Source organism: Drosophila ananassae, chromosome 3L (genome assembly GCF_017639315.1).
Source record: "Drosophila ananassae strain 14024-0371.13 chromosome 3L, ASM1763931v2, whole genome shotgun sequence".
NCBI classification, from domain to species: Eukaryota; Metazoa; Arthropoda; class Insecta; order Diptera; family Drosophilidae; genus Drosophila; species Drosophila ananassae.
The window spans coordinates 15,489,343-15,505,894 of NC_057929.1; the positions used below are offsets into that span (position 1 = coordinate 15,489,343).

The following is a 16,552-nucleotide window of genomic DNA, read 5'->3' on the forward strand; positions in this document are numbered from 1 at the left end:
CAGGAACATTTGGATTGAATAAAAAGATTGAGAAAGGAATAAAACTGCTGTTTTCAAATGGATTTTAAGGGGAAGACTAAGCCAACCCAACTGCTTTTGGCGCCAACTGAAAAGAGAAAGGAAGTTGTAATCAAATATTTTAAATTTATAAGAAAAAACTCAAAGCGTTCAGTTGCCAAAAGGGTTTTATTTAAAATTCTCTACCATCGTTTGTTCGTTCAGTTTTTGTTCTTGATTTTTTTTTAACACCAACTTAATAGGTAAACGTTGAATTCATATTCAAATTTGTGTCAATTTCCAAAAACCCCATATTCATATTCAGTGCACAGATAAAACTTATTCTCTTTATATATAGTTTCACATATATGTATGAATGTATAATGTTCCATCTTGTTTTTTACCAAAACGGTTGCCATTTCCATAGAGCTTACATCTACGATTTGCTTGTGTTGCAAGTTGAACAAACACATGGATAGATACACATATTAAAGTTAACCTTTCTGCCACCCACTCCCCATTTGGGGCTTAACAATTTTCGCTAAATTAATATTCCACAACACTGATGCTGCTTTAACATTTTTATCTAGATATTTTCGGGGGTAGAGGTAAACCAATTATAAACTCACACTGCCTGAACAACTGCCTCCTTCCAGAATACTGTGTTGCATGCGAGTGGTCCCTGTGACCGTAGGACGTCTTGTAGACTATACAGTGCGATCCCTATTAACATTTTTTATGCTCAGTAACTTCTAGTAAGCTTTCCTATACCCTCTATACCTTCTCAATATGGATTTGTGTTCAGCTTCAGCTTTAGCTCAACGCCTTTGTACATTATGTGCCGCTTAGTTGGAATATCATTTTGTAGGACTCGTTTAAGGGAGCGTTTAATATCAGTTATTAGATTTATCTACACTTATCCGAATAGCACAAATAACACCTGTATTTAAATTTTTCACCATCAAGTTTCCACTTATCATTATCATGTCCAATTTAGTGTTTTTATACAACAACTGGTTATGTTTCAATTTCATTAGTTTTCATTAAAAAGAGGCACTGTTTTTAAGGCAACACTACACAGTGAAGTTATATGCCAGGGTCATCGATATCAACGGAAAACTGATTGAAATCATAGTGAAAGATTGAAAAGGAAATGCTAGAATGTTTTTCGGCAAATAATACATAAACTTAACTAACAATTTACGAAGTATATATGTACACAAAACTTTGCAATAATCTCTTTCGTACAACATTCAGTTGGTGCAACAAATATAATATCTATCCCACATATACGTATACCCTAGAAGATGCTATTTATATATTAAAATACCTATGTGTCAGTTATAATTGTTTCTGTAAAGCTTCATTAACGGGGAAACCTGTAGAGTGTAAGTTACATCTTATTGTTTATTTAAACCGCCTAGCCATCTGCATCTGCATCTGCAAATGCAACTGCAGTGCAACTGCTGGGTCGCATCGCCAAATATATGCGCAGCTGAGGCGGCCACCTCGTATCAGATACAAACATGTATATGCATATAAATATTATTCTGCTCCTGCTGTTGTATAAAGTGCAACAGGTCATATAATGCCCAGTGCAAATATTTGCGGAGCTCGTTTACCTCTCTTAGTCAAATATCGTAAAATTCAGAAATTCGAAAATGGGGAAAATTGACATAGACACGCCCACATGCGCTGTGGCCCATCTGCCTGCCTGTTTAAATAAGTGGCCTTTTAAAAAAAAAATAAATAAAATAATAAGAACCAATAATATCTTGAATAATTTTATTTAAATTTTATTTTGTTGAGTTCTTGTTGCGATTGCGATTTCTATTGCGTTTGCAATAATTGTAGTTTTACAAACTCGGCTCATACAATTCACAAATTGTAAAAATACAAAAAACTTAGGCAACAAAATTAACAGAAATCCTCATTAAACGTAAATTACAAATTATGACTTCGTTTCGCTTAAAAAATGAAAGACAAAGTTGGCTTGTACTAAATTAGCTTAAATCGAAATTAAAACATAAGAATAAAGTTAGTCCGAGTCTAAACAAATAAAGGTTGGCCAAAATAAACCGTAAAATTGCACGAAATTTATAAAATTATAAACACTGCGACCATCTAGCAGCCAGCTAGCTAGTGTTTCAAATTTCTCGATTCCTCCAAAAGTTATTTTAAATGATTTGCTTGGTTTACGTATCTCTCGTAATTACAAACTAATTTTTAGTGCCTATAGAGCTAAAATCAGAATATTTACACAAACAGCTCAGCCGCGGGGCTGTTATTTTTTTCTTTTCCTTTTCTGAATCATCGTTTGTCCTTAGATTAGAATAAACATTAACTTTAACCATAGTATTTAACTCTGTAATTGTAGTTTGTAATGTGTAACTAAACTAACTCAGCTCAACGTTCTAAACAACTTAACTTGGCTCTCCGCGCACTAATCCTCCTCCTCCTGCTCGACGGCTCGAGGATCTGCATCCTTGCGTGTATAATTTAAAAATATAACTATTACCATACATGTGTAATTATTTTTATATAAATTACAATAACTATAGATATGACACTGTCACTGTTTTTTTTGCAATTTTGTTTTTTCTCTTTTCTGTTTTCTGTTTTCAGCTTCAACGAAAAGTGATTCGTTCTCCGCTTTTGAAACTTTTGCACTGGTCCGGTTACGGTTGTTATTGTTGGAACTCCTTCATCATCCGATCATCTAATTACGGATTATTCTGCGGCCCATAGCCCACAGCCAGCTGCTGGCCAAAACAGTCGTATCCCGCCAGGCTGTAGGACGAGCCACGGACCAGGATCTCCTTGCGCGGCGGTGGCGGCATCATCACTAGATCATCATCCTCCGACTTCGTGTTGCTGTTGTTGATGTTGCTCCTGCTGACGCTGTTGTAGATGCCAACACCACCGCCACCCCCTGGGTTGTTGTGATGTTGCTTGAAGTGGTTGCTGCCGGAGATACGAGCGGGCTATGTACCCCACCCGCCCGATATTCTGGGCCGTTTGTGATTGGGGGCATCGTAGTCGCCCAGTTGCTGTTGCTGCTGCTGCTGCTGCTGCTGCTGGTGTTGCTGCTGCTGGACGGCGGCGGCCGCCATTCGCACGTCCTGGTCGCTGCTGGGCGCCCCTGTGTTCAAAATAATGAAGTCTGTTAAAACATTAGTCAAGATTGCTCAATGGTCGAATGTGTATGACAAAGGCAGGCAGGCGGGCAGTTAACTGGGAGCGGCCAGAACCAGGGCATTCAGGTTCTGGCCAGTTAGTGATCGAGTGTCTGGGTAATGGAGTGTTGTGTGTGTGTTGCAGCTGCAATTTTAGCAATTTTGTACAATTTATTTATGGAACAATGTTAAAATAAGTATTCTACTCTTTAGTTATTTTTAATTGCAAACTTTAAATAGCATGAAGTAGTCTGAGTTAGTGGAAATAAATAAAAGAATTTCATAGCCCCAGGATAGGATACTCCCCAAAACTAAAACTGTAGCCAAATCGGTTCTCATTTTCGCGCTTTTTGGATAATTTTGAAATTGAAACTGAGTATAGAATGTATGCGTATTTATAGGTGTTTCTATGTATGTGATTCTGCGAGTGTTCATATGTGGGTGTGTGTGTGTATTTTTCATTTTGATTTGATTGATTTTTTCTGGCCAATTTACCGGCAAAATTCCATCTAGGATTATGTCCCATTAGCGCGCGGTACGGATATCCATCATACTTATCATGCCCTAAAAATTGTTGTTTGTCGGTTTGCCGGTTGTGGTTAATGCAAAAAAAGACAATTGTATTATATAGTAAAAATATAAGACTTGGAACAGATTTCATCACATTTAGTCAGACAAGTTAAAAAAGAGGACTGTTTCAACGGGGCCCATACTTAACTCTACAAATTAAGTATACGCCCGTTTGGTCTTTCGTCTTAAATAAATTAATTTCTGAACGAAGAAGCGTTAGAGAACAAGAAACATGCTGCTGCTGGAGACACTCTTCAGAGTTTCAAAAACAATTCGAAAACGTTCGCAAATTAGTATGTAAACGGCAGCAATTTCAAGCAGGAATCCTTCGGAAAACAATTCGAGAAATACAACAACATAAAGGAGGAAAGAAACGAGGGAGGCGAAGAGCGCAGGACATGACCCACCTGTTGTGGGCGTGATGTGGCCCGTCGACGAGGGTCGGGAGCTGGGCATGCCCAGGTGCTGCTGCTGCGAGTGGCTCAGCACACTCAGATTGGTGGCCTGCTCCACGCTGCCGTTGCTGGCGCCTCCTCCTCCACCGCTGCCGGATCCACCGCCGGAGGGACCGCCCCCGGCCAGGACACTGACGTTGTTCAAGTGCGTGATGACGTTGGCTGTGCTGGCGGCCGCCAGGCCACCGCCTCCTCCGCCCCCGTTCCCGGAGGTGTTGCTGCTGGTGGTGCTGCTGGAGCCGCCGCTACCCGTGGAGCCGTTGCTGTTCTGCTGATGGCCGCTCGCGGAGAGGTCGCGGGGCGGCGACTGGGGCTCGGCCTTGACTTTGATGGAAACGGGTGAGGTGGCAGGTGGCGGCGTGCTATTCGAGACAGCCAGGTGTGAGAGACTGAAAAAAAAGCAGATTTCTATTTAGAATATAATCGGACTTAGATCTGGAGTCCTGGTCCTACCTAGAGTGCGGCACCAGGCTCTGGTGCCAAGTATTTAGGCTCATGATGTCCGCACTGCCCATGACGCCGGAGGAAGAGAAGTCCTGCGCTCCAAAGGAGTAGCTCGTGAGGGCAGGGATCGGTGTCTGTAGCGTAACCACGGGCGTGTTCAGCGACGTCTGACTCTGTCGTTGCTAAAGAATATAAATTTAATTAATTATTTAAATATAAATGGTAAAAAAAACACGTACATCTCCGTAGCCAACGTCGTCGGGGGCGGACATGTTGGGCGGTAAGGGTGCTATGGTGGGCGGTATGACGACCCTTAGATTGGAAGCTCGTCCGTTCTGGCTGCCCGGCGACTGCTGCTTAATGGACAAGTGGTGAGCTGCAAGGGAGAGGCGATTAGTTTTGGGGGAATCCTCAGGGATCCGACTAGCAGTAGATGGTGTATTAGATGATATAGGAGTGGGGGGTTAGTCGTAGAGTAGAGTATGTTCTAATGCCCACCTATGCCTGGACTGGGACCTGGACTCGGTGATCCCACAAGCGGCGAGTGTGAATGCGGATAGCCGTTCGACATCTCCAGCATGGAACCCGATGGATATACTGATGGACCGAGAGAGAGAGAAATGCAAACATAAGACATAAGATCACCATGTACTCGATTGGCTCACAAAGACGCTCGGGTCAAAGGACACCGGCTTGTAAAAAGAACAAATGGCATTCGGTTAGATGTAGGTGAATGAGTTTTAAATAAAAGTCAGTAAAGGTAGCAGAGCAGGGGTTAGTGGTTTTAACAAAATTAAATTTCATCCAAACTTAGGTTTTAGAATAGAAACAAAATATATTAACAGAGAAAAGGAAGAAACAGGATCAAATACCAAACGATAATAGATAGAAATGAGTGTGCACCACCGCGAGAGCCACTTGTACTAACTTATCAAGGACATCCCACCTGAATCCGTCTCCGAACTCGATGGACGTGGGCTGATATTGGTGTGGGACATCTGGGGACTGGCCTGGAGCAGGTTCTCCCCGTACGACCCCGGCACCGGCACCGACACCGGCAGGGTGTAGCTGCTGTTGGGCAGCTGCCTGGGCGCTCCTGCCCCGCCGCCGATGGCCATCTGGTTGCGCTGCATCATGTTCTGGAACTCCTCGTCGATCTTGTTGTACTTGGCCTCCGTTCGCGGCGTCAGTGTGTAGTCTGTCTCCGCCTCGGGCGAGTCCGGCGACATAACACCGTTCTTGTTCTCCTTCTGTTTGGGGGGAAATAGGCGGAAACACAAACAGGCGTGAAAAGAGGGGAAAGCGACAGTGAGGTGGTAATTGCCGGGGGATTCTATTCTCCGCTTTGTTTTGCTAAATTATGTAAATCCGAAATCGTGGCGTACGTCGCAACATTTACATTACAAAACCACTTCGATGTGGCGGCAACCTCAACTACAGTGAAAAAAATACAGTAGGGCTTAGAAATGCTAAGCACTTTGTTGATATTTTATTTAACTTTTAATCCTCTTCACTTTATTGAGAAATATAAGTTTAAAAAATCTCTAAAAAAAAAAGTCTAATCCTTATAGTACCACCCCGTGCTACTCACCTCGATTATGTTCTTGTTGGTGAGGGACTCGTGGGGCTCGTTGTACTCCGTGTACTTGAGGAGGACGCGGTCCATGTCGGTGCTGGCATACTGGTACAGTTTGTTGCTCGACGAAAAGATGATCAGGGCGATCTCGCAGTCGCAGAGCACGGACAGCTCGTAGGCCTTCTTCATGACCCCGAACTTTCGCTTATTGAAGGTCACCTGTTAGAGAGGGGGAGGAGGTGGAGGAGACGGAAACGGAAGTAGAAACATTGCTCAATTACTGTCCGCACTGCTAAAATATTAATGCGGTTCGAAAATGTAATTAGACGCACAAGTGGCCTGCCTCCGAGTCGAGTCTGACCCGAGTGCGACCCCTCCAGTTGGTAATGAATCGATTATGACCGAGTCAAGGCCGCAGGAACCTGGCTAAGGCAATAAACAAGCTGTTACTGCTGCTCCTTCTATGGGGGGGGGGCTCAGTCTTTGTTGTTTTCGCGTTTTGGTTTCGGCTTCAGTGTGATGACGCGTTTACGGACCAAGGACTGGGACTAGGAACTTGCGTACCTTATGGTGAAAATAATACTAAGCCACAGTCAGTTAAATAATTCTCTTCTCGGTTTTAATGAGGAAATGCTATTCCCACAAGTGTTGGGTTTCAACTTAATAGCCGAAAATCGATTTAACATTGCGAATACCGACTACCAATTACCGATTCCCTAATTAACGGAGTCTTCACCCTCCATCGCCATGGAGATGCCATGGCCGAGCGGTCGAGCGGTCGAGAGGCAGGCCAGGTAACAGTCTAATTGTATTATTTCTGGACTCACCTGCCGATTGCGCTCATCGGTGATGCGTGATATTTGGATTTTTTTGCGACCCATCTCGGCTAGATTTCGTCTCTGGTTGTTATTGGTTTAAGTGACTTTTTTTGTTTCTGGGCTGGATTTTCCGGCTCAACTGGATCCGGACAACTCGGTTAGTGGCTCCTCGGTTTCCTCTTGGGTTGGCTGTAGCTTCGGGGCATAGTTATGCTATTTGGTATATAAATTTATTATCCTTTTTGTTGTAGAAGTTCTTTGTAAACGGACGGCTTCTCAAAACGACATACTATTTCACATATGTATATAAAGTGTCTTCAGGTAACTGGAAGTAGAGAGCAGGACACAAAGGATATGAGTGATGGACTGGCTGAAAGATACTTAATCGGAGTACAAATTAACCCAAAGCTTAACCCACTTAGCCACTGCTGGCGACTTCAAACGGTTTTCCACCTGGACGGTGGGGCAGGACTCGGCCAGTCGCTCCACTGGCGCTGAAAGTTCAATGCACCAGTGGGGCACGATTATCCCGCCACTCGCTACCCGGCAGGATGACCTATTTCATCGACTGGACCAAGTTAATTAATGTGGTTGCTTGCCCCGAGACCCTCACAAGAGGCACTCACAGATTCGCACTTTCCGAATGGCTTTGATGTCCTGGAAGAGCGCACAGAATCAATAAGGAAATCGCTCTTCAAACAGGTTCCTCTACAACTGTTTTTAAAGCGGAAACGGAAGTGCTGCTCGGGAGCAGCATCTAGCATCCAAAAGTGCCGGAAAAGCGGAAGTTGAGGCATCACTCTGCCCCGGATTCTGCCCCCACACTCTGCCACTTGAGTTTCCTCACATTTCTCGCTGCGGCGGCGGCACGTGGCTGGAAAACGCGAGTCAGGAAAGTATCTCAGATATTCAGACACTTTAAAAAATACTCAGATCTTACTGACTACAGAGTTCGTCATAAGAATTAATCTTTCCAAATATATTTTATTTCATTATGAGAGCTGAGATGCAGTCTCTATTTCAATAATGCTAATAAGATTTTATTTCAAGACTCATCTGGAATTTCTTTGCGTGTTCCGGAGATGGAAATCGAGGCGGATGAAACTCACTCGCCTGCTCGGCTCTGGGCGCTGTTGCTGTTTGTCCTCCGGCAGGACTCGTCCCAGACAACACCGAACGCTGCCTTGACAACGCCGGGAAAAGCTGGCTCGCTTTCCGTATCCCTGCAGCCCCACATTCTTCATCGACTTTTCATTTCGGCTCACGCAGCGACCTACGCAATATGCCTCAGTTTCTGGCGGGGGCAGGAGGCATGTGGGGGGGGCACGTGGGGGGTGGCTGAAATGGGTTGTGACAGGACATGGAAAAGGGCCCTTAGCCTTGACGAGAATGTGTGGCGGCCAGCGCGCACATACATATAAAAATCAGGGGGTAGCACACTCCACCAATTCGATACACTTTTTGTGGCTTTTCCTCCGATTCCCGTGCCCCATGCCCCAAGCCCCTTCTTGATTATGCGTGAGTTTTGTTGCTCAGTGTCTTTGGCATGCATTATTAATATGGAAAGGAACGGAACAGGACTAAGAAAGGAATCAATAATGATGACGCTACCATTTTAAGGGCAAAAAACAAGCCAGAACCAAAATAATAATTGAGTATACCATTTCAGATGCCAGTTAGATTGAGAAACACTTGCAGATTCAAGTCGGAAAATAATAGTTTCAAGGAAAATAATTCAGAACAATAGCTTGTAGCTTATAGACTTATAATCTCTTTTAGTTACTGCCCAAGGTCCAGCTTTGAGATGAATAATTAAGATGGAGAATCTGCCAGGCCATGACCATCAATTAGCCTCCAACCACATCCATCTGCATATCATTGGCCAGAAAATGGCCAAGTGACAAGGCCAGAGTGGACAATTAGCCATTTAGTTTTTGAAGAGAAAGAATTACTATTTTCTATAGCATACTTATCAGCTGGTGGACTTGAAACCGCAGACCTGGCTTATTGGTTGATGGAACTCTGAAGGCAGACCCACTAGCCGGAAATTCCCTTACCTTAGTTGGTTAGTTTTTAGACAGAAAGTGTTACCTGTTTCCCCACAAAAGCCCACAATTTGTAATAGCTGACTAATTGCAATGCTGAAAGAGGCAAGAAACAATCAGTTGGCTATCCGCCGAAAAGCCAACAAAAGAAACGGCCGGAGGCTGAAAGAACTTAACACGGTTTCCATCGCAACAATTAACCGTTTGTGGCTGCAGCTGCGTGGGATTGCCTATCTTGGCAGCATTGGACTGGGTCAAGACCCAGTGGAATTCAAGTGGCCACAAGGATATGTACGAAGAAAGGAAGGAAGGAAGCTAGCAAGATGTGAAGGAAGGATGTGTGTCAAGACATTTCTCTTCATGTGGCTGGAGCAATTAAAACGCAGCCGACTGCCGCCACACGTTCTTCCGTTTAATTGGCCCAAAGTCTGAGTCTGTGAGGCGACATCATTAGTCAAATGACCAAAAAGCTAACAATGCGTGGGTGTTTTTGGCTCTCTCTATAGAGTCCTGCCAACTCTGCCTGCTTCTAATTGTTCGTCTGAGCGACAAAGCCGATTATCGATCTGATTCAAATGATTCACATTCTGCGGTCGCCGAGAACTTGTTGCTGTTGCCCCTTGATTGCCAGCAATTAGCATTTGCCGCGGCTAAATTTATGCAAATTTGTTACTTTTCCGTATTTTGGATGAATGAACTGTGCGCTGATCTCGGAAACCAGTTCTGAGATGATCCCCAGATGAGGATGCGAGTGCAATCTCTCACAGCAGCTCCAATTAGGGGCGAGTAGAGAGGAATTCATAAATTCTGTCTTAATGGCAGAGCAGCTTGGAGTCTTGCCAAATAAAAACTTAAAAATTATTAACAGCCTATAACATTTAATCAGAAAACTATATCACATTTAAGTATATATTATAATATTTCATTACTCCTCTCTGGACAGAATACTTTCACTTTTGACTTGCAACAAATCTGTCAATGTCCCCCCCATCTGGTATCTGGTTTGGGTTGTTAATGTGCCGCATTTAACGCATTCTCAGATCTCTGGTTACAAGCTGGCTGATTTAATTAAAGCCACACGCGCACTCCCAGCCAGAAACGCGTCATTTGGAAATGCCGCTGAGCCGGAACCTTCGCATCGCTCCATTATCTTGAAGCTAGTGCACATATATCTCCAAACTCGAGTTTCTAATTTCGTGAATTTCTCCTGCAGCCCCCGCCCTTATCAGCCACTATGATTGCAAAAAAAAATAGAAAAAAAAAAATAGAACAAGAAAAAGCGAAATCCAAGGTTCTTTCTTCCAGAAACACGCGTCTCATGTTAAGGTAGTCGAAACAAGGTCTGGTTTTCGGGTGGCGGGGTGGGACTCCTACTATCTTATCGCCCCCAAAACTCCCACAGCCACAAACCACAAACACTACGAGCCAGCGGCCGGGGGAGAGAGTGCCAAACAAAACAACCACAAGAATGTTTAATAATAATAATAGAATAAATAATAATAATAATTATCTCAGGCGCGCAGGCAGGAAAAAGGCATAGGTATTTGCTTATTAATAACAATACACCTATACTCCACCCCGAAAGCCCACTTGAATTGGTTGTTTTCGGCACCTACACAACCGCACGTGTGATAAGAGGGACACTCTCGCTCTCGTTGGCAGATAGTGGAATGAAAGCAGCATTAGATTGCGAATATTTCTTATCACTGTCGAGCGGTTCAGCAAATTTTTGGTGACAAAATATTGCCAACAAGTTATTCCAACTGATAGAGTGAGTTTTTCCCAAAAGGGACATCTATTATTTACATTCTATATGCACTATTTTTTAATTATTTATTATCAAGATGACAAGCTAGAAAGTATTAAGGAAAGAACTTCAGTTGCAGAGCATTGAGGAGGTCCGAATTATCGCCAAGCTATCTCAAGCTATTTTTCGATAATCGCAGTGGCCAAGTCCAAAGCAAATCTATCCCGATTACGGCGATCTGAATTGCTTTGTTTGTTAGCTCCTGTGTAGGTGTCAAAGTGCATTGCACGCACTGGCTACAGGCTAGTCCAGCTGGCTAGTACGCCCGCTGCCACGGGGGACTGGGCACGGGCTCGGGCCCGGGGGCGATAACAGGCAGGCGATTTATAATTCCAACTGCCTTTTCTCAATTCACTTCTGAAACAAAGTGCAGACAATTATCAGCAGAATTCGCCAATCGGGCTGGCAGTCAGTCAAACAGTCACTCAGTCAGTTAGTCAGTCCGTTCGTCACTGGCAGTGCTAGTCCGGTCATAAAACTACATGCAAAAGAACTTGCTATCAAGGAGGGAAAATGGATTTGAACTTCGCTGGAAGCGTTCGTTCGCACTCCTTCTCTGTCGCACCCGGTGCCACTGATAGGAAAGGTTCTTATCACTCGACGGCCAGTCCACCACACATACTAGTACATATGTACATCACAATATACATATTCGTACGTGAGAGGTATGTGCGTACTGGAATTTATTATTCGCGAAAAGCTTTCCAGAAAAGAAGTTCGAAACATCGATTGGGAAAGGGTATCCATAAAGTGAGCCACGGGGCCAAAGAGGAGGGATATCTCTTCTCCGGAACCCTATCGGAGCGGTTCGGCCATCGATGACGTCAGTTCTCCACTATCTTGCCAGTTAACCCTTTGCCAGTTAGAGGGGGTAATGGTGGGCCATTCTTAATCGAAAACATTAAAAAGTTCTCGGGAAAATCGGATCTGTCAAAAGCCACAAACTAATTCAACAAATTAATGAGTAATTTCAGTAGTTCCAGTGATTCCTAACTAATCATTTGATTTTATTAGGTTTATACATCTTTTTTAGAAAAGATACGATAGGAGATCTGCTCTCCATAGGAACTATCTGCCTTCTTTTTGATAAAAAGTACGATAGGATCTCTACTCTCCCTAGGAACTATCTAGTAGAAGAGCCTCTTTTTTAAGAAATGTTTTAAAAAACACGATAGGATCTTCACTCTCCCTAGGAAGTAACTAGTTCTAGAGCCTCCTTTTGTAGAAATTTTATTAAAAAAAACGAAAGGATCTCTGCCTTTGATACAATCTTCCAACGATCTCTAATTTGCACAAAATATTCTAGCATACTTACGAGTTCTGGCGATTGCGGCTTTTGCTTACTTTTGTTTAATTTTTATTAAAATTTTCAAGAGTTTGTGTAACAAACATCACCGTGAAATGCAGTCAGTCATATTCAGTTGGCTCTTGTGTTTTGGTTAATCCAGATAAAATTGATATTTGTAAATAAATACAAAACACAGAGCGGTGGTGAGACGCGGGGGAGACAGGAGACAGGAGGCAGGCGGCACACGACTTGCAGCAAATAAAAGTTAAAAATAACAATTTATAATTGTCCGTCGGCTATGCTTATTTTTGCCTTTGTTAATTTATTTTTGGAAATAGATGGTTGATTTTGTTTATATTTGTTTGGAGTAAAAATAAATTATTGCGCGAAGAGGGGCGACAGCGGTGAGCTAACATAATTTCTCGTAGCGTTTCTTTGGCTCTCGAAGAGCAGATCGAAGATCGAGTATTACCCAGAAATCGGCCGGAATCTAATATATATATGTATATATATATATATGATGTATAAAATCAAACGCTAAACGCTAAAACGGTAAAACGGTAAAACGCTAAACGCGCACGGCAAACTGCAAGTTTCCCAAACCGAAAAACTGAAGAAGCGGCGCTGCGGACGCGTACAAACGTACTGACGGATACGTCGGCGTTGACGTCGTAACGCGAGGCACGAATCGCACGGATACCAATACACTCGCTCTTCGACTCACACACATTCGATACAGATACAGATACAGGCTCAGATACTCTGGCACAGGCACACACAGATACACGTTCGATGGCCTTTGTTTTTGCCTTTTTTTGTAACAAAATATCACACACACACATACAGACAAGGAGCGAGCGAGTGAAAGTGCGCAGGCGCCGACTTGAGTTCTGACTCGCAACGAAAGCAAGAGTACCAGCCTCATTTGGGTGGGAGCGAGAGTGCTGGCCAGAACTGAGAGAAATGAGAGCTGTTAGTGGGGGAGAGGTGAGTGAGTGCCTGGCGGCGTGTGGGGGTCAAACAAAAACATATGCTGCTCCCCACACGCACACACGCACACCAGATCAATCAGCCGTTCGGAGAGCCAACAGCAACAGTTACATTTCCCGGGCTCCTTCGATTTTTTCACCACGAGCTTCTTGTCCCGTTCTAGCGCCCACTCATAAATGTTAATTATTTCCCCACCTCGCCGCCCCATGCATCGGCCCCCCGTCCCCCTATGGCTGTGAATCGGTATCTGCTATCACCCTCCCTCCCATCGCCTCTTTGTGTGTGTATTTTATTTGTTTGCCTCTCGTGCCACAACACATTGTCCTTGCTCCTGCTCCTGGCTCTTAGTCCTGGCTCCTTGTACTCCCACCGCCCACTATTAGTTTGCTGCCCGACGCAGCTTAATAAAAACTTTGTTGACCTGCGTTTGCCAGCAGCAGCGCCAGAAAAAAGGAACAAAACAGTGGAATTATAAACCCGAACGAAACTGAAACGGAAGCGGAAGGAAGAGAGACAGAGGCGGAGGAAGAGTGGGGAGTGGGTGGCCTGGAGAAAAGGGCCTGGAAGAGTGGTCCTTGGATACTAGGCTCTGTGGTAACCATTCATTGTTTCTGCTCGACTGATGATTGCCTATTCAGAGCGAGGTAGTTACATGCCAGAAAGTTGAATTCAATTTGTGAGTGCCACTATCGGAGGAGGGAGGGGGTTCTGACTCGATGGGAATCCCAGGAGCTCCAAGCCTCGACGATTGTCCCGTTAAGTAGGATATTATTTGTGTTAAACACGCTTTATTGGGCCGGAATAAGCGACAAACTAAATGGTGGAACCACAAATCCCCAACCTACATAGCCTCAAAGGTCACAGGGGGGAAAGGTTGAGAGAATTCGGGTCAAAGTAGTACCGAATAACAGTTATTTAGGTTCTTCTATAACATCTCACTCTACTACTTAGATCTTTAAGGTCCCTGGGTGCGAATACCAGATGCCACAGATCCCATCTTGCCACCAGGAATTCTGTTAAAGTCACGCAGTACCCATGCCCGCGATCGCATTACCCGTTTAATGGCCTACTGCCTCTCGACTGCCTCTCAGGGGCGCCACAATGTTGCAAGCCCGCTGCCTGCATATGTATGTAGTTGCAGTCGCAGTTAGGATGTCCTTGTGACTTTTAACGTTCTGGATTGCTGGATAGCTGGATGCCTCGGGTGCGACAACTGCCAACTGCAAACAGTCGTCGACAGTCTTAATTCAATAAACGCCGCCCGGCGATTTGCGCATGCCCCTGGGATGCACGTTGCATATGGTACATGCAACACATGTGCAACATACGGCATCTGCAGTGGCTGGTCTGGCCCCGGCCCGGTCTGGCCTGTCGTTGCAGGGGTTTCGTCGCGGGATCTTCTTCCACCGACGACGAAGAAGAAGTCTGCTTGAGGCACCCCAAGCCAAGTTGCTACCACGTGGAACAGCACCCCCATTCTGCTCCCTTTCTCCCTTTTTTTTTTTGATTTTGAAACTCGGTGTAGGTAATTTCATAAATCTCTCATTCAAATTGCCTTTCCTGCGTTCTGCTCTTGGTCTTGGAAGCCTCAAGTAGGCACTCCCGGACTCTGGAGACTCCGGAGAGTTGTAAGCACTGGGTATTACACGGGAGAAGCACATCTTTTAATTGCTTGCCGAGATTTTGAAATTGAAAAATGCCCACGCCGAGATCAATTATGCAAATGCCCTTCCTCGATGAGACGAGCTCCCGAAAACAGAGCTCAAGTAATTAGGACTCTGCGGCGAAGGGTGGTAGAGTGTCGCCATTAGCATCGCCTAATTACATTGCGATTGCTAGACTTAGGCGGGCTTATGCTCGCATGTCCTTTGGCTTCAGAGCGGCAACTGAACAATTTAAATGTAATTAAACGCCAGCTCAAGGATTCCCCGAAAAAGGACAAGTAGCCGCACGTAATCAAATCAATTTCTGCGATTCCTCGATGGGGAAAAACGCCCACGCAGCCTGCCACGTCTCTGGCTTGCTTGTCAGTTTGAATAATTCCACCTTAACACGTGTGCCGGGGGAGAGAGGGTAGGGTAGTATTGGGAGGGGAGCAGGTGTAAGTGAAAGCATTTCTCTGTTTGCATGACTGATAAGTTCGCATTGATGCGTCAGCCTCAGCTTAACCCTCCAAAGGTTGTTTTTCTTTCTAACAATGTTGGTTAAAGCGACTTATCTGCAGGGTTTCTATAAAGGTATGATGAGATATACTATATCCATACTATACTTCATAAATAATACTATATTTTTGTTACTATATAAATAGGATATAGCGATATTCATAGATATCCATCATAATATATCTATATCTATTTTAGAACTTCCTTATAAAGGGAAATAATTATTAGGGTTTTTATAAAGGTATGATGGTCTATTGACTCTCTACTATACTTTATATATGAATAGTACTATATCATACTTTATTTTTCTTAGTGTACAAATGGGATAACAGGATATAAAGGTAATCATAGATATCCAACTTAATACAATATATCTATTGGATAGAACATCCTTATAAAGTTTTAAACTGCAAATAATCATTGGAGTTTCTATAAAAGTATGATTATCTATAGACTCTCTGCTATAATAATTATTATATTCTTACTGTATAAGTTCTATTATAGATATCTTCTGTTGGATCTATATATCTATATACACTATTTAATATATAGATATATATAGATATTAAACAGAATATAATAGATCCATTATAGAACTTCCTTGTTAAGGGTTAACTCGTTAAAAAGTCTCTCTAATTGGCTTTGACAGTCGGCTATAGTTACAATTAGCTTAAGCTTAAGCATCAAATAACTTTGCTGGCCAAATTTTGTCACTTTCAGGACTCAGGACGCAGGACTCAGGACCTGAGCTGCAATCCACAATACCTGTCACACTCAGCATTTTCCCTTGTTGCTGGAACAGTTTTCCTGCCGGATGGGCAGGAGTGGTTGGGGCCTTAAAACAGCACATATTTTATGCGAAAACTTTTTTGGGGCAAGGACACGCTCTAAAAGGGTTTATAATTGAAACGGACGGCAAATAGCTGGGAGGACACAGCAGCCAGTTCGAATTAGGCCTCAGCAGTTCATTCATAATATAGAAGGAGCCACTTCATTGATAGATAGGCTGCGAAAAAAAAGCATTTGGCATTCTAATGCTAAAATAACACATCCCCATTGGCGGCAGCGACATTGAGAAAGGTAATCACTTTGGAATCATGACGAATGCTGGATGTTGAATGTTGAATGCCACTCGCTGCGGTGCGTGGGTGTGGGCGTGGAGTGGGTGGGCTTATCAATCACCTTTATTTATGTATCCACCAGCAGAGGAAAAATACTACGAAA

At 43.7% G+C, this 16,552-nt stretch overlaps 1 protein-coding gene across 12 annotated transcripts in view; it reads right to left on the reverse strand.

Annotated features, from left to right (window-relative positions):
- Window positions 1-1,772: 1,772 nt before the first annotated feature.
- The window catches only part of LOC6494164 (myocyte-specific enhancer factor 2), a 34,977-nt gene continuing 20,197 nt past the window's right edge, over window positions 1,773-16,552 (reverse strand). The window contains exons 3-11 of one of the 12 annotated variants that reach the window (XM_032450885.2): window positions 7,046-7,361; window positions 6,234-6,437; window positions 5,571-5,892; window positions 5,141-5,239; window positions 4,882-5,018; window positions 4,652-4,824; window positions 4,151-4,587; window positions 3,669-3,737; window positions 1,773-3,160 (exon numbers count right to left, since the gene is read on the reverse strand). In XM_032450885.2, the coding sequence (XP_032306776.1) occupies window positions 2,982-3,160; window positions 3,669-3,737; window positions 4,151-4,587; window positions 4,652-4,824; window positions 4,882-5,018; window positions 5,141-5,239; window positions 5,571-5,892; window positions 6,234-6,437; window positions 7,046-7,099 (1,674 nt within the window). In that variant the 5' untranslated portion in view covers window positions 7,100-7,361 and the 3' untranslated portion in view covers window positions 1,773-2,981. The remainder of the gene's footprint in view (window positions 3,161-3,668; window positions 3,738-4,150; window positions 4,588-4,651; window positions 4,825-4,881; window positions 5,019-5,140; window positions 5,240-5,570; window positions 5,893-6,233; window positions 6,438-7,045; window positions 7,362-16,552) is intronic. The other 11 variants (XM_044715666.1, XM_032450886.2, XM_032450893.2 and 8 more) reach the window with 11 other exon arrangements.